Raw genomic sequence first — 22,523 nt, forward strand, 5'->3', positions numbered from 1 at the left:
GAACCAAGGCTCAAAGAGGGGCAGCGACTCGCCCTGTGAGGCACAGAGCGGCAAAGTCCTTTTCGAAACCTGTCTGTCCTGTATCCCTTCAGCATAGCATGCACTCTCCCTGCTTCTCCTTCTAGCACCCCTATTTCTACATCCAGGGGCTAGCCTGGCCTGGAATTTGGTCAGAAGTAGTTCCTAAGGCTACAGCTGTGGGGCCAAGGGAAGGAGTCTAGGGGCAGGCATCCTGAGTGTGCAGAGCGAGATGTCTGCCCAGCGCAGTGGACAGCCATGGTCAGCCATCCCTGCCCGTCTTCCAGTTGATTTTTCCAATGCAGGCTCCAGAGAACAGCATGTGATTCAGGCCAGTGGGTCAGAACCAGTGGCTGCTTCAGAAGTGGACACATGATCCCATTAAGTCCAATGGGTATCAGCCCTGGGACTTTTTGCTGGAACCATCAAGAGTCTCTGGTGGGCTGCTGAGCTGGCAGGATGTGGGGGACTAGTGCTGGCTGAGGGGCATTTTTGCTGATAATGGGATGAGCTGCTTGAGACTAAAGCCAGAACTGAGAAAAGGAGGAGGGCAGGGACTCAGACTCCTGAAAACATCCTGACGTCCATGGGTACTGGATCCTGCTGTGTCTGAAGCCATTGACCTTTTCAGTTAAACGAGACAAATTATCCCTGTTTTTTCTTAAACTAGTTTGAATTGCAGCTGAGAGTCCTTCCTAGTTGACCCAGTCTCCAAGTAATAGTCATTTTTGTCAGTGGCAAGAGACAAGGGTGAAAACAAAGTTGACCTTCTAGTGCCCCCAGGTCCTGGTCCTGGGACCTTCCTTGGCTATTCAGGGCTGGTCCCAGCCTCCTGAGTTCTCTGCAGGTTCTCAGAAAGCTGCCTCTTGCCCCACCAGAAGCCCCCGGAACACCCTACCTTGCCCCACTTTGCCAGCTGGGGAAGAACTCTTCCTCCAGTCTCAGGTTTGGCTTTGGATTCAGTCCAACTCAGGCCTGAATCCCAGCCTCCGTGGCTGCTCCATGGGGCTAGGCCCCCTAGTCCCTAGCCTCAGCTCCCTTCCTGTAGCAGGACCTTGGGCGCTTGTGCGTGTTCCAAGACCCACGTGTGGCCCAGCATAGAGAAGCAGCACCAGAATTGAGACTCGTCAGTCCTTGCCTGTGTACCCTATTCTCCACCGCCTGTCTCCCTGCTGATTTCAAATGAGTGCAAGCCGCTCAGAACTGGAAAAAGCCCCTCCCTGGCCTGCTGTCTCTCCAGTTGCCCACTCAGCCCCCTGCCAAGGGCTCTGCCCCCTCGGTTGGGGGGACTGCACACTCCCAGGGCGCTAATGGCCTCCCGTGCCTGGTACAAAGACATTTCCCAGTACCCTTGGCCTCCACCTGTATAGCCTTGCACCTGAAACTTGAGAACACAGTGATCCCTGCAGCTCTGTGCTGGAGAGGGGTGGGGAGCTGGGAGGTGCAGTGGGAAGCAGCTCCGCCTTTAATCTGGGAAGCTGGACTAGACTTGGGCTGCTGGGTAGCTCCAGAGAGGTCACTTTCCCTTTCTGAGCCTCAGGTCCCTCCTCTGAAACATGCCTTGAATGACATCTCTTTTAAGCATGTTTTAATGATTAAATGACATCTAAGTGATTTCTCTGTGGTTCCAGCAGAGAGGTAGCTGTTCAGAGCAAGTGCCCCATGCTCGTTTTGACTTCCATCTAAAAAGCTCTGCTTTCCTGAGATTCAGTCCCCAGGTCTCTGCTCTTCCCTTTACTCTCCCCTTACATCTGCCCTCCAGATTCTTCAACCACCTCCCCTTAGCAGGAGCCTTCAAGCTGCCTCCTCCACCCTTCCTGGCAGCTCAGCTGACCACAGCTGCTAAAGGTTCTCAGGGCCCACCACAGGCAGGCCTTTTAAGACAGCTGTCCACACTCTCTCATCAACTCACTCTCTACACCCTCCCCTTCTTCCTCCAAACTTGGCACTGGCCCCAGCTCTCAGCAAAACTGATCCGGCAAACGTCACCTTGTCAAAAATGCCATGGGGACTCCTCGGCCTTATCTGCCTGGCTGACACTTCTGGAAACACTCCTGCCCACCCGGGCTTCCCTGCCCCAAACTCCCTCCCTCCAGAGGCTGTGGTCCTCCACTTCTGGCGGCTCCTTCTGCTTTCTCTGCCCTGCCCTGTGATGTTGCTGCTGCTTCCCCATCTCTCATGTCTTCTCTAGGCTGGGGCCCTAGCCATCGTCACACTGGATTTGGTCCACAGTATATATATATATTTTTTAATAAGATTTTAAAAAATCTATCTTAGTTGCCAACACTGAAAAACCAAATTTCACATAAAAGTGTCAATCTCTGGATGTTGTTGGTAAACTGGCAGGTCTGGCCACAGTTCAGCATTCCCACACGGCTGCCCCCAGAAGGCTCCCCACAGACCAGCACTTAACCATCCGCCCCTGTGCTCTTGCTGGCTTGTATCCATGGAAACCAAGGATGGACTGGGAGGTCTTCATGGTTCAAGAGAAGAGGGAGAGAGTACACTTCCTTGTGGAAGTGAGAGATACTCTTCACTGAATATGCCAGGAATGTCTATGTTGAAAGAAAACCACATCCTACCCGCTTTGCTCCTCATGTGACCTTCCAGGGCCCCTCTCCGAGCATCTGTGATAATGGTTGAATATCTGTGATGACTGCCCTGAACTCACTCCCAAATTTAATCCAAGGTGTATCTAGACTTGAATCTTCAGCTGCTTCCTGGATTTGTCTAAATGTCTTGTAGGCACCTCATTCAGTCGTTCAACAAACATTCATTGGGCACCCACTGTGTTCTAGGCACTGTTTTAGACTCTGGTAAGATACCATGACGGAGAAGGCAATGGCACCCCACTCCAGTACTCTTGCCTGGAAAATCCCATGGATGGAGGAGCCTGGTGGGCTGCAGTCCAGGGAGTCACGAAGAGTCAGACACGACTGAGTGACTTCACTTTCACTTTTCACTTTCATGCATTGGAGAAGGAAATGGCAACCCACTCCAGGGTTCTTGCCTGGAGAATCCCAGGGACGGGGTAGCCTGGTGGGCTGCTGTCTATGGGGTCGCACAGAGTCGGACACAACTGAAGCAACTTAGCAGCAGCAAAAGCAGCAAGATATCATGAAAGTGACATGCAAAGTCCTGCACTCCTGCTCCAGGGGTCCTTGAGAAGACACAACATAGAGGCCCTGCTCTTCTCTTAAAGGGAACAGGCCCAAGTACCTGTTGAGAATGCCAACAACTTCAGATGCGCTATAAAGTTCCTCATGCCAGCCAGCCCTGGAGGACAGGTGGCTATGGGGGCACCATGTTCTCCTGGTCTAGTTTGGGGCCTCTCCTCAGTCCCTCTCCAGTTCAAGCCTGGAATAGAATGAATGACAGTCCCCTTGGGGTAGTGGAGGGCACCAATGGGATGCAAGAGTCCCGGGGGAAATATGGGGCCACCGCCAGAGCCTCCAGGTTTGGAGGCAGCAGGCAGAGGTGAGCTCTGCAGGGGCATCCCTGGAGCGTGGCGCTCAGCACTAGCCAGTCTCAGGATGGTGTGCCAGCTTCAGGCCTGGCTGCTGGCCTGGTTCGTGGCTCAGGGGCAGTGCCACTCTGGTCAGGTCTCCTAAGCTTTCGTTTATGAGACTAAGTGCAGACACCCCCCAGGGTTGCTGCATGAGACAATGGAGCAACGACTGGTATACTCCGGGTGCCCTCCTTCCTCTTCTCACTTCTCATCCCCCACGTCTCTACTCCAGGCCTGGGAACAGTCGCTGCCATGTGGCTTGTTGCTCCTTCCTTCCCCTGAGCCCTGCCCCTCCTCCCAGGCTCTCTCCTTCCGCTTACCCTGCTCATGGCTCCCAGAAGCTCTTTCTACAACACAGATCTGAACATTCTGTGCCTGGCTCTCCCCACCGTACCCTCAGGAAGCAGTCCCAGCTTCTCATCCTGGCACTTCCAGGCATCCTGGCATTTCCAGGACTGGGGGGCTGCCTTCTTCAGCCCCCTTTCTTTGCCTGCAGCATAGGATGGCAGCAGCCCCTCTGGACCCTCACTTGGGTGTACCATTTTCCACGTTACACCCCTGAGGATGCCCCTCCAACTCCTCTTCTCTGGCTGCCAAGCCAAGCCAGACCAGGCACCTCCAACTTCTGTGGGTCCTGGGCCCAACACGTGAGATTCCCCTTTGCCTCCTCCTGCTGACTGTGAGTCCTCCCTGTCCCCATCACGGGTCCACCAGGACGGTCAGCCCTGGAGAATTTAATCTCCACCCTGCTACAGGCCTCAGATCCCACCTTTCTTGATGCACGGGGCAAGCACACACCAGACACAGCTGGAGACAGATTTATTGTAGCACTGGACGTGAGCAGGGGCCGGTGTGGCCAGCACCAGTGTGCGAAGGTGGTGGAGGGAGTAGGGGAGGTGAAGGGGGTGGCGCCCGGGGGACCCCAGGCTCAGGCCAGGAGTCGGGGTCAGGGCAACTTTTTCTAGCCCTACCCAGAAATCTGGGGTGATGGTTCCAGAATCAGCAAACCCCTCGGGTTGGGTAGGCTGGGGTGGGCAGCAGTGGGTGGGAGGGGCTCACACGTGGGAGAAGGCGTGGCTCTTGCAAAGGGGCTTGTCCTTCTTGGAGTAGAAAGTCTTTCCTTCCAGGTTGATCTGACATATCTGGGAACGGCCAAGGTGCAGTTACGAGGGGTGGGGGTAGCAGGAGAGGGCCCTTCCCAACCTCTTAGGAATCCCAGAGGCAGGGCTGGGAGGGAGGCAGGTGAAGAACACAGGGCTCTGGGGACAGGGCCTGGGTCTGAAGAGGGGTACTCACTGCGCACACGAAGCACGTGTCATGCCAGCTGAAGCCCAGTGCCTCCAGGAAGCGGTCCCCAGCATCAATTTTGAAATCACAGCCTCGGCATTTTGTGCCAAACATCTTCTCATAGTCTGGAGACGCAGAGAGAAGCAAAGTGGCGGGGGGACTTGGGTTCCCCCCTGACCACAGCCCGCCCTCTCAGCCGTCCCAGCCATACCTGGCTCACAGTAGGGGGCCCCCTCCTCCATGTAGAAGGCCCTGTTCCGAATGGGCGCCTTGCAGGCTGCGCAGGTGAAGCAATGCACGTGCCAGGTCGTCTTCAGGGCGTGCATGACCTCCTGAGAGGAAGCAACAGGCGCTTGGCAGCTTGGCACCCTCCTCTCCAGAGCCCGGGACAGAGGCAGGCTGGCTGGGGCCCCCTTTCTTTCCAGATAAATGTTTGATCTGCACACCCACCGCTCCCACTTTCTCTCTCCAACCCCAAGGCATCCCTGGGGACATCCACTGTGCTGTGCTGTGCTTAGTCACTCAGTCGTGTCCAACTCTTTGCAACTCCATGGACTGTAGCCCACCAGACTCCTCTGTCCATGGGATTCTCCAGGCAAGAATACTGGAGTGGGTTGCCATGCCCTCCTCCAGGGGATCTTCCCAACCCAGGGATCAAACCTAGGTCTCCCTCATTGCAGGCGGATTCTTTACCATCTGAGCCACCAGGGAAGCCCATGAGTACTGGAGTGGGCAGCCTATCTCTTCTCCAGGTGATCTTCCCAACCCAGGAATCGAGCTGGGATCTCCTGCATTGCAGGAGTCTTTGCCAGCTGAGCTACCACCTGGTGGCTGTTCACTATGCTACATCTAAAGCTCTGCTCCCAGTCTCCACACACTCTGCCTTGCACATTCCCACAGCGTGTCTCAGTGGATGGTGACTCCATCTGCACAGGCCAAATTCCTTGCTTTGTCCCTTATTTCGGGTCCACACCGAAATCCGGCCGGGCTCTCCTTCAAGATACATCCAGATACTGGCCACTTCTCACAGCCTCCCTGATGTGGAATGTGAGCCTTAGGAACCTCTGACCTGTATGAGTGCACAAAACTGGCTTCTGTGCTCCTTCCTCTGCCCCTGACAGTCTGATATCAACCTATGCTCGGCCAGCTTCTCCTCTGCTTGAAACCCTGCCTAGTCCACATTGCTCTGAGCAAAGGGCAAAGCCTGGGGAAAGGCCCAGAGGCCAGCAAGACTGACTTCCGTCCCTCTGCTCCCCCCACTTGGCCTCCTGTCCATGGTTGATGCACCGGGCATACCGTCTTAGGGCTTCCCACCAGCTGCCCCTTCTACCTGGACTGCTTGGCCCAGATATCTGCTAGGCTCAGCCCTCATCCTCTTCACGATTTTGCCCAAAGGTCACTTTCTCCTTAAGGCCCACACTGACACGATCAGCTCATATGCCAACCCCCTTTCCCAAAGCCATGCTTCCAATAGCTTGAACCCTGCATTTCTTCCCGTACTAACATGTGTGTGTGTTAGCCACTCAGTCATGTCTGACTCTTTGCAACCCCATGGACTGTAGCCCGCCAGGCTCCTCTGTCCATGGAATTCTCCAGGCAAGGATACTGGAGTGGGTTGACATTCCCTTCTCCAGGGGATCTCCCTGACCCATGCGAACCTGGGTCTCTGCATTGCAGGCGGATTCTTTACCATCTGAACCATTAGGGAAGCCCCCATACTAGTGTACCACCAGGTAATTTACCTCTTATGTCTCTTGCTTATTGTCTGCTCTCTACCGCCTTCTTCCCGATCTAGTATGAGGTCCCAGAGGGCATGAACTATTAACATTTCTGTTAGCTGGTATATCCCAACAGTGCCTGGCCCATGGGTAGGCATCATGAGTGCTTGTGAGCTAAGTTAACCTGCTCTACTGGAGGCCTGACAGAACAGAGGCCACAGGTGGGCTGAGCTCTCCCTGGGGCCAACCAGGTGAGCAGCACTCACGCCTGGAGCAAGAGGAAGGCAGTGTGGAACCCTAAGGGATGTCAGATCGTAGGTTCAGCCCATGGTAAAGTGAGACAGTTAGGTTCCTGCCCATCACCCCGCACACCCCCCCTACTGAGCCCGCTAGAGGGTGTGGTCTGTCAGCCCCCTCGCAGCCCCTGCAAGAGGGGAAGCTGAGTACCCCTGGGCCATATGTGGAACCACTGGGCTGGGGCAGGAGCAAGGCTTGCCACCTTATTCTGGGCATACTCTAGGACCCAGGAGCTAGTCAGGCTCTGTGAGCCTTGCCTCGGTATCTGTAGCCTGGGCATTAACTTTGTCCACCTAGAACTGGGGCAGGGCAGGACGAGAGTGCGATGTAATGTAGGCGGGGCTGTCAGTGAACAGAACGTAAGGGCCTTGATCTGTGGGAAGCAAATCCAGATGCCAGCTTAAGAAAGGTCCTGGGGGGACTTCCCTGGTGGTCCAGTGGTTAAGAGTCCGTCTGCCAATGCAGGGGATACTGGTTCAGTCCCTGGTCAGGGAAGACCCCACACGCCATGGGCCAGCTAAGCCCGTGTGCCACAACTAGCGGGCCTGTGCTCCACAGCGAGAGAAGCCACCTCAATGGGAAGCTCATACACCACAACTAGAGAGTAGCCCCCGCTTCTGCAAAGAGAGAAAAGCCTGCACAGCCATGAAGACCTAGTGCAGCCAAACATGAATGAATAAATAAAATTTAAAAAAGAAAGGTCCTGGGTTCCAGCCCATTCTGATAGAACAGTCCAATACAGTATCAATTAGGCGGGTGGGGAAATGACTGTAATCTTGGGCAAAATTTCCTCATCTGTAAGATGAGAATAATCAAACTGACTTCATAGTATAATTGTGAAGCTGGATGCCCACACATAGAAAATGACCCACAACACAAAACTGTGATAATATCCTTTCTCCCCTTCTAGTCTACTGAGGGAATCCTCACTTTTTGCTGGGCACATAGCTGTACCAAAGAGACATTTCCCAGCCTCCCTTGCAGCTCAGTAATGTCATGTGACTGAGTTCTGGGCTATGGGATGGAAGCAGAAGGGCTGATGGCACCCACAGCCCAATCCAAAAGGAAATCAGTCCTGAATATTCATTGGAAGGACTGATGCTGAAGCTGAAACTCCAATACTTTGGCCACCTGATGTGAAGAACTGACTCATTTGAAAAGACCCTGATGCTGGGAAAGATTGAAGGCAGGAGGAGAAGGGGATGACAGAGAATGAGATGGTTGGATGGCATCACCAACTCGATGGACATGGGTTTGAGCAAGCTCCAGGAGTTGAAGGACAGCTCCCTGTCCTTCTCTGGCATGCTGTAGTCTATGGGGTCACAAAGAGTTGGACACGACTGAGCGACTGAATTGAACTTATCTTCTAAAGATGGCTCCCAAGAACCTTCCACTCCTTCTTCCTTTTCCAGTTTCTTGCTGAGAAAAGAAGCAAAGCGAAAGGCAAAGGAGAAAAATATACCCAACTGAATGCAGAGTTCCAAAGAATAGCAGGAAGAGATAAGAATGCCTTCTTAAGTGAATAATGCAAAAAAATAGAGGAAAACAATAGAATGGGAAAGACTAGAAATCTCTTCAAGAAAATGAAGAGATACCAAGGGAATATTTCATGTGAAGATGGGCTCAATAAAGGACAGAAATGGCAAGGACCTAACAGAAGCAGAAGAGATTAAGAAGAGATGGCAAGAATACACAAACTGTACAAAAAAGGTTTTAATGACTCGGATAACCACGATGGTGTGGTCACTTACCTAGAGGCAGGCATCCTGGAGTATAGTCAAGTAGGCCTTAGGAAGCATTACTATGAACAAAGCTAATGGAGGTAATAGAATTCCAGCTGAGCTATTTCAAATCCTAAAAGATGATGCTATTGAAGTGCTGCACTCACTGTGTCAGCAAATTTGGGAAATGCAGCAGTGACCAGAGGACTGGAAAAGGTCAGTTTTCATTCCAATCTCAAAGAAGGGCAATGCCAAAGAATGTTCAAACTACCACATAATTGTGCTCATTTCACATGCTAGCAAGATAATGCCCAAAATCTTTCAAGCTAGGCTTCAACAGTATGTGAACTAAGAACTTCCAGATGTACAAGGTGGATTTAGAAAAGTAGAGGAACCAGTGATCAAATTGCCAATATCTGCTGGATCATAGAAAAAGCAAGAAAATTCCAGAAAGACATCTACTTCTGCTTCATTGGCTAAAGCCTTTGAGTGTGTGAATCACAACAAACTGTGGAAAATTCTCAAAGAGATGGGAATACCAGACCACCTGACCTGCCTGCTGAGAAATCTGTATGCAGGTCAAGAAGCAACATTTAGAACCATACATGGAACAATGGACTGGCTCAAAATTGGGAAAGGAGTATGTTAAGGTTGTATATTTTCACCCTGCTTATTTAACTTATATGTAGAGTACATGATGCAAAATACCAGACTGGATAAATCACAAGCTGAAATCAAGTTTGCTGGGAGAAAAATCAACAACCTTAGATATACAGATGATACCACCCTAATGGCAGAAAGCAAGGAGGAATTAAAGAGCCTCTTGATGAAGGAGAAAGAGGAAAGTGAAAAAGCTGGCTTAAAACTCAACATTCAAAAAACTAAGATCATGGCATGTGGTCCCATCATTTCATGGCAAATAGACTGGGAAAAAATGGAAACAGTGAGAGACTTTATTTTCCTGGCTCCAGAATTACTGTGGACAGTGACTGCAGCCAGGTGCTTGTTAAAAACAGATGCTTGTTCCTTGGTAGAAAAGCTATGATGAACCTAGACAGCATATTAAAAAGCAGAGACATCACTTTCCCGACAAAGGTCTGTATAATCAAAGCTATAGTTTTCCAGTAGTCATGTTCAGGTGTAAGAGTTAGACCATAAAGAAGGCTAAATGCTAAAGAAAGATGCTTTTGAACTGTAGTGCTGGAGAAGATTCTTGAGAATCCCCTGGACAGCAAGGAGATCAAACCAGTCAATCCTAAAGGAAATCAACCTTGAATATTCATTGGAAGGACTGATGCTAAGGCTGAAGCTCCAATACTCTGGCCACCTGATATGAAGAGCTGACTCACTGGAAAAGACCTCGATGCTCAGAAAGATTGAAGGCAGGAGGAGAAGCAGACAACAGAGGATGAGATGGTTGGATGGCATCACCAACTCAATGAACATGAGTTTGAGCAAACTCTGGGAGAGAGTGAAGGATAGGAAAACCTGGTGTGCTGTAGTCCATGGGGTCGTAAAGAGTTTGACACTACTGAGCAACTGAACAGGAAGCCGATTGCAGCATGGAAATTTTGCCTGAAGCTCAAGAGGTATCTTGGACTATGAATGGTAAGTAAGTCAATGCTAAGATGTCGGAGAAACAAGATACAGGAGCCTGGATCTGCCTGCATGTCCCAAACTGCCCACCTCTCGACTTCCTTAGGTGAGAAACAGCTGTCATTATTTTTTCTGTCACTCGTGGTCAAGGCAATTATCACTAATATGCCCATTACTACGGAGCTCTCTGGGCTTCCCAGGTGGTGCTAGTAGTAAAGAACCCTCCTGCCAATGCAGGAGATGTAGGAGACGCAGGTTCAGTCCCTGGGTTGGGAAAATCCCCTGCAGGAGGGGATGGCCATCCACTTCAGTATTCTTGCCTGGAGAGTCTCCATGGACAGAGGAGCCTGGTGGGCTACAGCCCATAGGGTCACAGAGTCAGACACGACTGAAGCGACTTAGCACACATGCATGCACAGAGCTCTCTGGCCACATCTGGACGCTCTGCCCATGGATCCAAAAATAGGGAGTGCTGGAAGTCCGCAGCGCTTGCTGCTGCTCTGGTTTGGCCCCCGTGTTCTGCAGCCTTGGGCAGTTTCTGCCTCTCTCTGCACTTCAGTTTCCACACAGGCACAGCTGAACCCCCCTCAATTTGTCACCCTGCCTGTTATGCTCCTCTTTCCTTAGGCTGCTCACCCTCGACATGCTTGGAGTCCCCTTCCTCTGTGTGAGTTCCTGGGGGCAGGACCATGCCTGTCTCTTCACAGGGTATTCCCAATGTGGGGCACAGTGTCCACAATGAATGGGAGATGGTAGATAGGGCATCACTCTCGGCCCATAACATGTGCTGACCCAACTCCCAAGCCCAGCTCCAGGTGGCAGCTAGGTTGCCCTGCAGGAGACCAGACCAGGCTCTGCTGCATATTTAAACTCAGTAGGAAGAACAGGATTTTTTTTTAAGACTAGGTTTTTAATATATATATTATTTATTTGGCTGCATGGGGTTTTAGTTGTGGCACAGGAGATCTAGTTCCCTGACCAAGAATCAAACCCAGGCCCCTTGCATTGGGAGCACAGAATCTTAGCCACTGGACCACCAGGGAATTACCAAGAATAAGATTTTGAATCACAAGTTTTTGAACCTAAATTTCTGCCTTTGCAAATCAATAGTTCTGTGTCCTTCAAGCCTATCTTTAGAGACTCCGTTATTCATGCATTTGCATTCAGGGCAGCAGACTGCATTAGCCTCCCAAAAGCCAGTCACAACCGCCTTTTGCCTTCCTCTCTTATAGAGAACAGTAGCTAAAATACTGGATTTGCCAGCTTCCCTCACTGGCCCAGGTGCTCATACAATAACAATTCCAACAACTGAGATAAAGATGCAAGTTCCAGGTTTTTCTTCCAGAGTCAAAAGGCAAAACCTTATTAAAAGAAGGTGCCTGCTCCTTCCCTCTTCTTCCCACCTGCAACAAGAATGTGAGCCTGGGGCTTGAGCAGTCATCTGGCAACCATGATACAATAAACTTGAGGACAAAGGCCTACAGGCTAAGGATTTCAGAACTAAAACACAGGAAAAGCCTAAAGCCATCCATGAGCTGTTCTACCCCTGGCATTCTTGCAATTGAAGTAAATATTACCCCTTCTGTTTCAATCTCTATACTGGAGTTTTTTCTATTACTGAAGCTGAATGCAATCCTAACACAGTAGCCATCTCTTGTTTCGGCCTGACTAGCACTTACCTCCTCTCTTGGGGTAATGTCACCCAGGTTTTATTTTCAAGGAACCAGTCCGGTGGTTCAGGCAAGGCCACCAGATCCTGTTCTAGAGGTGGGTATCACCCAGGCCTGGCCAACTAGAGTCACAGGGCTTGATTCAGAGATGGGCATGTGAAGCAAGCCAGGCCAACGAGCAGCAGCACTGGGACTCGATGCATCAGCTGGCACAGAGGTGCTCTCTTTCTGCGGTGCTAACCTGGGGAGATGTAACCCTGGAGCCATTGATGTAGCAGCATCTTTGCCACTTTCTATGGAAAAGCATGCTGGGAACAAAGCCAACACAGATGAAACCAAAGGCAAGTGGAAGAAAGACTCCTGACGACCTGGATCTGCATTCAACTGGGCCAGACGTTAGCAACCCTCAGCCTTTCTGACTACTGGCGCCAAATCTCTCCTGCTTGAGCCCTTTAGAGTTAGGATTTAGGTCACCTGTTAAGACAATCCTGGCTAATGTAAAGTAAGGTTGATATAGTAGCCCGACTGTGAGGCTGGTAAGATTCCAACAGGGTCCCAGCCCAGGAGCTGCTCAACACTCCTCAATGCTGAAGAGTCAGGCTTGCCTTCCCAGTCCCCTGCCAGCCGCCAGCCCCACTCACGCCAGTGATCTTCTTCTTGCACTTGGCACAACTGGGTGCATAGCGCACATCGTAGCAGGGTGGGCAGAAGATGGCCCCCTTCTCCTCGAAGAAGCCACCCTCTTCCAGAACCTTCCCACACTGGCTGCACACAAACTCCTCAGGGTGGTATGCACGGCCCAGCGCCACCAGGTAGCGGCCCCTGCAGGGGAAAGAGAGGGCAATGAGCAGGACAGGGTGCAAATGAAGTCGGGGTTCCTGGCCAACACCCCATAGTGTTTACCCCACACCCATTATGCAGCCTTGAAGAGAACATTCATTCTCTTCATTTCCAAACAGGGAAGCTGCTGCTGCTGCTGCTGCTGCTGCTAAGTCACTTCAGTCATGTCCGACTCTGTACAACCCCATAGACGGCAGCCCACCAGGCTCCCCCATCCCTGAGATTCTCCAGGCAAGAACACTGGAGTGGGTTGCCATTTTCTCCTCCAATGCATCAGAGTGAAAAGTGAAAGTGAAGTCGCTCAGTCGTGTCCAACTCTTAGCAACCCCATGGACTGCAGCCCACCAGGCTCCTCCGTCCATGGGATTTTCCAGGCAAGAGTACTGGAGTGGGATGCCATGGCCTTCTCCATAAAGGGAAGAGACAGGCTTGAAAGGCGACTTGCCTAAGATCAAACAGCAAGACAAAGCTTTCTATTGTGGGACTTCCCTGGTGGTGCAATGGTTAACAATTTGCCTCCCAAGGCAGGGGACACGGGTTCAATCCCTAGTTGGGGAACTAACATCCCACATGCCTCAGGGCAACTGAGCCCGTGTGCCACAACTAGAGAGCCCGTGCATTGTGACTAAGATTCCATGTGCTGCAACTAAGATCAGATGCAGCCAAATAAATATTTTAAAAAGCTGCACTGTTTTGATGACAGGAGGTGAGGGAGAAGGGTAGTGTCAGAAAAGGGAGGAAGGTGACACTGGGTGAGGACTGCTGACATGAGCCTAATAAGTTGAACCCAAGGGGTTGGTGTCCTGGGGGACAGGAGGCCTGGAGTACCTGTGAGCCCTGAAGACCAGTGGGCACTTGAGCTGAGCCTGGTGCCCACTCTGTTCCGCTGGCCTGTTCCATCTAGGCTGGAGAGGGACCCGGCCATCCCAGATAAATGGGGATGTCTGAACGAGGGGGTGCTTTCCAGAGCTTAAGAGCTGACAGGAGTTGAGAGCAGGGCAGCGCCTCGGATGAGAACTAGGAAGGTTCTGGGGCCTGACACAGATTCGATTCTGGGGGCTGTGGGACTCGGCTGGGCCCTGGGGAGCAGTGCAGAGGGGGAGGAACTTAAAAGGCTTAGCAGAGAGAGACCAAGTGAGCAGGAAGGAGAAAGGCAGAGGGGCTGGGAGCAGGGAGGCCATTCCTAGCTCAGAGAGCAGCGAGTCTAGGGCTGCAGCTTGGCTATGTCGTTGGCACCCCCTCCATTTCACCAGGGCAAATGTTGGAGAGAGGCTGAGCTGGGGGCAGCTGAGATGAGTAGGGAGACAGATGGGAGGAGCAGCGGTCAGAAAGCACCAGGGCTGGAGTTCGGTTCAGGAAAAGACCAGGGAAGGAAGGAACGGGGCCACCCACCGGATGACCTTGTGGCATTGGTGGCACACGGGGGTCTTGCCGTTGCTGCCACCGCCCCCGCCATGGCCCCCTCCAGCGGCGGCCTGCACGATGGATGTGCGGTTCTGCATAGGCGTGGGTGTGGCTGGCTGGGTGTGCCGCGTCAGCACCGTACTGGTCTTGTCCGGGGCATAGCGCTCAGCAAATGCAGGGTCCACAGCCCAGGGTGGGCGGCTCGTGGGACTGGGGGTGGTAGGGCCTGCCAAGGCCAGGAAAAGTGGCTCCAGGGGGGTGCCCAGGGACACCACAGGACAGTGGGAAGAGCCCGGGGCAGCTTGGAGGGGCCCGCCCCCCATGCCTCTGGAGGTTACCCACCCTTCCCCAAGTCCACACTCTCTCACCAGGCCAGGGTTCCTGGGGTGTAGCTGAGGCTGGGGTTGGGGCTTCCGTCCTGGGCACCTGGCTGTAAGATCTGTCATTCAAGGCCCTGCACGGCCGAGGCTCCTGGCATGGCCCCACCCCCCAACTTTGGTCCTGCTGGCCCCATGAGAGATGCCTGGGTGCATGAGAGCAGAGGATCCAGGACCCCCCAGGGCAGGGATGGGTAGGGCAATTTCTCCTGGCCAGGTTCCAGCTGGCTGGTCTGTCGCACAGGGCTGGGAGGTGAAGCAGGGCTCTCGCTTCTGGGGCCGCTCGTGAGGGTCCTTCTGATGGCAGGGGCCCCTTTTGCTGGGTACCCCCACCCACTGAGACCCATACTGGCAGGGCCCACACTGGATATGAACCATCCAACACCCCTGACCCCAAATGCAAACCAAGTCCACAAAGATAGAGAAGAGAGGCAGAGAAAGCAGGGCTGAGAATGTTTATTTTCATGCCCAAAAAGCCAGCACAGACCTGGCAGACAGCAGTACCACAGGGCAAAGAGTGAAGGCAGCAGTGTCAGATGGGGCCGGGCCCTGTGCCAGGAGGGCAGCTGGGGCCGGGCCAGCAGGAGGCTCAGTCCAGGGGCAGAAAGGGGATGGGTGAGGCAGGCAGAAGCTGGAGGCGCCAAGGGGAGGTGCCCTGGGGCGGAGGAACAGCAAGAAAGAGGCAGAGAGGGCAGCCGGCCGGCGAGGACCAGGCTACGACTGCACGTTGAGCACATGGGCAGAGCGCTGGTGGTGCCAGTCCCGGAGGCGGGTGTAGCGTGGGCTCTGCAGCTCCAGGACATACTTTTCCCTGAGGGGCAGAGAGAGAAGGAGGAGGAAGTGGAAGGAAGGAGAGACGGAAGGGAGGCAGGGAGGGAGGACCAGAGGAAGGAAGGAGAAAGGATGAACCTGGCTAGGGATGGCCAGGAGCAGACAGGGCTGGAGTGGGAGAGGCCGGAGATGAGAAGGAGGGGCTGCAGCATGTCCTGTTACCTTGATTTCTTCAGGTGCTCCTCATCCGGGTCTTGCACTGAGAGGGCAGAGGCAGACTTTGACCAAGAGCAGACAGAAGGCCACCCCAGCCCTGAGCCCTGGTAGAGGGTGCTGGAGCCAGACTCCAGCTAAGCCCGGGTCTGGGCTGGGGACCAGGAGCAGAGTCCGCCTTTCCCCGGGCTGGCACTTACTGAACTCGGTGCCCGTGAGGTGGGCGAGGATGCGGAAGGAACGGGACTGGCCTGTCCCAGGCCTCGGCCGCCAGTCCTCCGTGTCCTCCATCAGCCGCTGCTTGCTGGCATCTGGGACCAGCGGTCGGAGCGGCTGTCTGTGGGGAGGGTGTGGCTCAGAACCTCATGCTGGGGTGGGCAGCAGGGGCGGCCCCTCCCCGGACTTGATACAGGTGGGCTAGAGTGATGGGAGGAGGGCAGGGCAAGGCTAGGGCCCTGCTGGGTGAGGGGTGGGGCAGGGAAGTGAGAGGGGAGGAGGGCAACCAAGGTGAAAGGAGGGCAGCCAGAGTGGGGAGGGGCCACCACCCAGAGTGCCAAAAGGAAGGAAGAGAGGGACAGGCAGAGGGGGCTCACTGACTTGTCAGGGGTCTGCACCTGTGAAGGAAATGAGACAGATGGACAGATAAAGGCACAAAGAGATAGACAAGGGGAGGAATAAAGATGGCAAGGGGTCAGAATAGCCAGGGGGAAGGCTGCACTGAGTGTCTGGGCTCAGTCCGCCAACATCAAATCCCAACCCCAGGCTATCACCGAGGAGGGGGCGGCTCGCTGCCTTGCTCCCAGCCCCCAGGAGGGCCGGCCCAAGGCAGGAGCCACACCCTCGGTGGGGCCCTGTGCCTGCAGTACCCGCCCCAGCCACCAGGGGTCGCTGTCGCACGGTTCCGGCCAGGCCGGGGCGCAGCACAGGCAGAGCAGCAGCGGGCAGCCGGCGGGCGTGCGGTGGTGGAGACATGGCGTGGACGGGCAGGACAGACATACCCATTCTGCTGCAGGGCGCTGTCTGCGGGCGGGTTCGCCCCGAAGGGTCGGGCCGTCTTGTTGAGGGAGGCGCTGGGTGCAAAGGTGTACCGCGGGGGGTCCGCGGCGGGGGCCAGGGCCTGGGCAGAGACAGAGCGGGGAGGGCAGGCAGGGCGGGAGGCGGCAGGGGATCTGGCCAGAGTGGGGCGTCCCCTGGCACGAAGAGGCCAGCGGTGCTCCAGCCCTACCCCCACACATGTGGCCTGAGGCTCCGGGGAGGGGGCGACTCAGGTTTCAAGGGGCCCATTTGGGAGCCATGATCTCAGCCCACGCAGTCCAGTCCGAGGGCGGGTGGGCTAGTGCAGCTTGCAGCACAGGCCGGCGGGAGAGAGGGAAGGAGGCAGGCAGGCAAACGGACGGACGGACGGACCAACAGGCAGACATGCATGGTGCTCTGACCGTGCGGCAGTCCCTGGCCCAACTCCCAGTTCCCAGACTCCCCAGCTCTGGAGTCCACCCTCTACTCTCGGCCAGGGATGGGAGGGTACCAAGGCTGCACCAGGGAGGGCAGGTGAGCCTGGATGTCCAGTCCCACCCCGCCTGCTGCCCACATATCCCAAGCCCATCCCCTACCTTCTGCGGTTTGCTCTGAGCAGGCTGAGCCCTAGAAGAGAAGGGGAAGTGGTGATGATGGGCCACGCCCAAGGGCACGCCCACCTGCCGGGGCTGCTCAGCTCAGGCTTACCTGCTGAGGCTAAGGCTAAGGCGCTCCCCACAGGCACGGATCTTGTTCTGGGCTTCGATGTGTGTGAGGCCCCCCGCGTTCTCACCATCAATACTCAGTACCCAGTCACCCACAGCCACGCCAGCCTGTGCAGCTTTACCTCCAGGGGTGAGCTATGGAGAGATGGAGGGTCATGATGGGCCAAGACTCTGCAGACCAAACTCAGGCAAACAGCAGCCAACCCTGCCCTTCCTCAGCTGCCCCGCTCGCAGAACCCAGGGGTCTCTTCATTCAATGTGTTTCTGGACTACTGTTGAATACTAAAGCCATCTGGGAGGGGGTGGGGCTCCCTTGAGCGTCACCATCACGTCAAACACTCCGCTTATACATTCATTCACCTCCAGGGACCCTCCTCACGGTTCAGAAGCTGCTGACATCAACACACAGCCACCTTCAGGCTAAAACCCAAGTGTCTCAGCTCCGACCAAAGCTTTTGAGGCCCCTGCTGGCCTCTTGCCCAGGCCATTCCACCCACCAGACCTGCCCTCTGGCCTGTGCATGTGGGCATGAAATGTGCATGTGTGCTTGTGGCATGTGCATGAGCTGAAACCATGAGGATGACTTCTGGGAAGTGGTGGGCTTTGGCGAAAACAGAGTGGAATGGGCTGCCTAGGGTGTGAGAGAATCCAATTACTTATGAAGACCTCAAGTGCTGAAAGAATTGTTCTCAAGGTTAGGAAGCACCAGTTTTATGGCCCCGGGTGGGGTGTTTCCCAGGGTCTGGATACAGGTGACCCTGAAGAACCCAACTGGGCCCTCACAGGGGCCCTAGTGGCAACAACACAGGCAGAAGTAGCACTGCTGTTGATAAGTCTAAGCCCGCAGGTCTGCCTGGCCATCTGGCAACGGGCTTGGCCTTGAGCCGGCTTGTGTGGAAGTACTGGGAGGTAGAATCACACTTCACAAGTTGGGGAGGTTTGCGGAGTACAGGCTGCCTGTGACCCCATAAGGCTCCTCAGGTGGGCCGATACTCAGAATCTGAGTTCAGGCAGGGACAGGAGGTAAGAGGTTCCAGAGAGGTGGCAGAGGGGTCAGACCCAGAGACTGATGGCACTAGGGCAAGAAGGGAGAGCTCAGTTTGATGGCTCTACCTCACGCTTCAGAAGTTAGAAGGGTAAGACAGCTGGGTGGCCTTTTCTTTACTTGCTAAGTACTAACAGCAGTTTACATTTATCGAGTACCTAGTATTACCACATACTGAATCCTCCAAAAGCCCTGTGGAGGAGAGTCTGGGAATATACCTATTTTATACATGGGAAAACAGAGACGTTAAGTAACTTGCTTCTAGTTGCCTAGCTAGCAACTCAAGAGGCAGGCTCAGGCTCCACCCTATTAGGGCACCTCTGTTGAGAAAAGTAAAGTGAAAGTGTTAGTCCCTCAGCTGTGTCTGACTCTTGTTAACCCGTGGACTGTAGCTCCTCTGTCCATGAAATTCTGCAGGCAAGAATACTGGAGTGGGTTGTCATTTCCTTCTCCAGGGGGTCTTCCCAACCCAGGGATCGAACCCAGGCCTCCTGCATTGCAGGAGGATTCTTTACCATCTGAGCCGCCAGGGAATTGTTGAGAGCTGGGGCTCAGAGGTCAGCCCTCTGAATGGAAGATTCTCTGACCCTCAAGCTGGCTTTGGGGCTTGGATCCCCTATCTTACCTCTAGTTCAATCCAACCCCTTATAATGGGCATGGGTGAGTGATGCCCTTGAGGGGAAGTGACTTACTCAAGGTCACAGTGAGTCAGTAGAAGGGAAACCTGGTCTGGCCACTCCCTACCCACACGGCTCGCTCCGGGGAAGTGTGGGCTAAGCCCATGGAGGTGGGAGTCTCCGGTTGAGCTGGAGCTGTTGGCTCCCAGAGAGGGGATGGGGAACTGGCAACTACTTCCTTCTCTGGGATGAGGACAGGAGGACACAGGAGGGACAGAGGAGTGGTCAGAGGTGGAGACAGAAGCAGAAGAGACTTGGGGATGGGGGGTGGGGTGTGTCTGGAGAGAAAAGCAAGGAGGCCCAAGGGACCAAGGAGAGGAAAAGCCAGGGGGCTGGACACTACACGGAGTAGGGGGTGAGTCAGCCTGAGGGCTCCACTGAGCAGCCCAACCCCCAAGTCCCAGACGTTACCTCATCTCCCAGGCCTGGGCCTCCAGCCAGCCCTAGCCCCTCCCTCTCCTCCTCCATGCTAGGGTCAGGAGAGAGGGAGGGGGCCCAGCCCAGCTCTGAAAAGACCACCCTCACTCCCACCCACCAGGGCCTAGGTCCAACTCCAGGGCTGGGCTCAGCCAGTGACCCCACCCACATGCTGGGGCTGCTGACAACAGAGCCCGAGCTCAGAGTGCCCCCAACAGGCCACATCTGAAAGTCCATCCCTTAGGCTGCTTTGTTGCCCATCCCCACCAATGAAGAAACTGAGGCTCAGAGGTCAGCCAAGCGCCCAGCCACATTGACCAGCACTTTCTCAGGAAGCAGAGTATAGGATGAGTTCCCAGGGCTGGCAAGGCTTGAGTATTATGTACAGGCTGGGTGTAAGTAGTAAGGAGACCAGTGCCCTTAGCTACCTTGCTGGCAGAGCAGCTTCCAGGAAATCCCGCGGAAGGGTCCCTGGGAACAGTGAATGCCTGCAGGTCCTGGCCACCAAGCCCAACTACAACAGACTCTACCTTGGGGCCCCCTCAAGCTGGGCTCTCTAGACCCCTCCAGGCTGTGCCTGCCCTGGGCTTCATGCCAATAGCTGCCTACCAGGAGCCTGGATGGGCCTCTCTGGACAAGCGGATATGGGGACAGGAAGTCCCCGCCCACTCCTGACCCCCAGACTACAGTCAAGAGACACCAACCTAAGGGCTGGCCTCACCCTCTCAGGGCAGGCACTTTGTTCTCTGTGTCCCACAACTGATCCCACAGTCATAGCCACAGCCTGGTGATCAGCTGAGGGGCCCACTGATGGGGTTCAGGGTTCCAGGCCTAGGCCAGCCTTCTTTAGTTCTGCAGACTCCAGCCACCAGTTGGCTATCCCAGCATGGGGCTGCATTCTTGGGCTTATAAGGCAATCCCCCTGCCACAGGGAGGAGCCAGCCTCCAGCTCCACCCCCACCAGGACAGGCTCTCAGGAGTTGAAGTCAGAGCCCTAGAGACCCAAAGACCACTGCATCCTGAATGGAACCAGTGAATGGGATAAAAGTCCTCACCTGGGCTGGAGAGAAGCACCTTATCCGCCCACAAAAACTGCAGGCCATCCCTGTGTTTGAAGCCCCATGCCTGCTTTGCCATGAAACTGATGAAAGAGTTCCTTCAATGAGTCTTGAGTTATCTCATCTGAATAAACAGGGTGGTAGTTGCTATTCCTTAGGTGGCAATGAGGATGAAGTGAGCTCCTGCAGTCAGAGTGCCCTCCCAGGGGCCTAGCACCAAACATTGCTCCTCAAGCAGTTTATAGACACTTCTTGGAGACCGCAGGCTCACCTCCTGAAGAATGGGCACACTCCTGAGTCTAGAAGGTGCAGTGTAGTGCTGTGGAAGTCTGAGGGCTTCTTTCCCAGTATCTACCAAGTTGGGAGTCCTTGTGGCAAATGCCCACAGCTCTGGACCTGGACACCTCCTGGTCTATGACCTCGGCTCGTTCCTGCTCAGACTCCTGCCACCCACTGGAGATCTGAGTACCCAGGGACCCCCAGGGGAACCCTTCCCTCAACCTAGGCTCACCCGGGAGATGGAGAGGGGTACATTGAAATCCTTGCCCCCCTGCAGCCGGAAGCCCCAAGGTGCTGGCCCCTCCAGCACCACCTTGAAGGAATCCATAGTGCTGCTCCTGAGAGGAGAGAAAAGGTGAGTGATGCACGGTGGGTGCACAGGCAGTCCTGACTCTGGACACCAGCCTTGGACTAGCGCCAAGCAAGCACTGGCAGACGCTGAGCACACCCAGGGGGAGGGTAGGCAGGCACCCTGTTAGGTCGGGCTGGGCTGCTAGCTGGCAGACTCACTTTGGAAAGACAGGGGCAACCCCCCTTCCCCAAAGGACTGGGGCGAGGGGGTGAAGGGAGCCCGCATCCAGTGTTAAGGTTCTTCTCACCCAGGAGTGGACAGCAGGACTACTTTGGCATGATTTCCTTCCCAGCCAGTCTTGAGTCTTGGTCTGGACAGCAATGCCAGTCCAGGGCCGGCGCTCCTCTCCCCCGCCCCCAGGTCCCCACAGGCAGGCCTCGGCTGGAGCCTGCTCGGACTATATAAGGCGTGTAAACTGACACTGTTCGGAGAGAACACGGGGGCTTGGGCCGCGAGGGGGAGGGGTGCGGAGGGAGGCGGCTGGAGCGAATCCTAGCCATTCCAAGCCCAGTCGAAGCTACTGGGAGCCAGGGCAGGACCCCTGGGAGCGCTGGGTTCTGGGCGGGGGCGCGGCCCCTGGGGGGAATGGTGGGGGCTGGGACTCCAAAGCATGGCCAGGAAGAGGATTTCTCCTGCAGCCCAGTGGGGTGGTGCCTCCCACACAGGACTGCTACCATCCCAACGTGACTCAGTTTCCCCCTGGGCCCCCGCCTGGGCCCCAAGCACTGGCCGAGTCCCAGGCGCAGGAAGCGGCACAGGCGCCAATCAGCCCCGCCGCAGCCGGCTTCGCCGCAGGAAGGCGGGGGCGGGGGTAGGGGCGACGGCCCATCGGAGGAACTGCAGAGCTGGTTACGACCCCCAGTCCCCTCTGTGGTCCCCATTAGGCCTCTGCCCCCCCGCCTGGTCCGGCCCGAGATGCCCCGCGCTGTCCCAAGTACCTCCTGGGCCCCACCGGGGCGCTGCTCCGCGGCGGGCTCCAAAGAGCCGCGCTGGGATCCGCCGCCCGAGTTCTGACCCCGCCCCCGCGGCTGCCATCCGCTTTGAGCCCGCGTAGGGGGGCGGAGCCAGATGACCCGCCCCCTTCAAAAGTCGCGGTCGCCGGGCAGTGGGAAGCCCTACCCAATCCTTCCGCCCCACCCAATCATCATGTCCCATCTAGCTTTGGGCTCTAAAACACAGCCCTCTTTGGTCCCGTCGGTGGGGCGGGGCCTAGACGGAGTCTGGGCGGGGTCTCGGCTGCTGGACACCTAGTCTGGGAGCCTAACACTCCGCTTTCCTGGCCCTTTGCGCCTCCAGCTGGCGGAGGGAAAAGAAAGTCTACTTGGGAACTAGACAGATCTGGATCTGAATCGTCTTTTAACCTTAGTTTCCAACTCGGAAAAATGGGATAATACTACTCGCTTCATAGGGCCGTCGTGAAGATAAGCACAGTTTGCCGTAAGGCACATCCATCGGCGGCTCCAGAATTTCTAAATCGGACGGATTTGGTGGAGAGTTGGTAGCGGAGGGTGGGGAACCTCGAGGTGGGCTTAGTTG

General features: G+C 55.2%; 1 protein-coding gene across 6 annotated transcripts; it reads right to left on the reverse strand.

Annotated features, from left to right (window-relative positions):
* Positions 1 to 4,327: 4,327 nt before the first annotated feature.
* PDLIM7 (PDZ and LIM domain 7) lies at positions 4,328 to 22,039 on the reverse strand. 6 transcript variants are annotated; one of them, XM_055551367.1, is made up of 15 exons: positions 21,926 to 22,023; positions 21,235 to 21,384; positions 20,868 to 20,973; positions 17,143 to 17,294; positions 17,031 to 17,061; positions 16,419 to 16,537; positions 16,014 to 16,034; positions 15,621 to 15,757; positions 15,430 to 15,466; positions 14,428 to 14,489; positions 14,048 to 14,285; positions 12,457 to 12,637; positions 5,025 to 5,145; positions 4,823 to 4,938; positions 4,328 to 4,668 (listed from the first exon to the last, which is right to left on the reverse strand). In XM_055551367.1, exons 3-15 carry the CDS (start codon positions 20,961 to 20,963, stop codon positions 4,582 to 4,584), a joined length of 1,398 nt encoding a protein of 465 aa, XP_055407342.1. In that variant the 5' UTR covers positions 20,964 to 20,973; positions 21,235 to 21,384; positions 21,926 to 22,023; the 3' UTR covers positions 4,328 to 4,581. The 6 variants fall into 6 exon arrangements, with proteins under 6 accessions (XP_055407342.1, XP_055407324.1, XP_055407335.1 ...); XM_055551349.1 differs by lacking the exon at positions 21,235 to 21,384 and having other exon boundaries at positions 21,926 to 22,039; XM_055551360.1 differs by lacking the exons at positions 16,419 to 16,537; positions 21,235 to 21,384 and having other exon boundaries at positions 16,018 to 16,034; positions 21,926 to 22,039.
* Positions 22,040 to 22,523: the final 484 nt, after the last annotated feature.

The sequence above is a fragment of the Bubalus kerabau genome, chromosome 1 (genome assembly GCF_029407905.1).
Source record: "Bubalus kerabau isolate K-KA32 ecotype Philippines breed swamp buffalo chromosome 1, PCC_UOA_SB_1v2, whole genome shotgun sequence".
Lineage (NCBI taxonomy): Eukaryota > Metazoa > Chordata > Mammalia > Artiodactyla > Bovidae > Bubalus > Bubalus kerabau.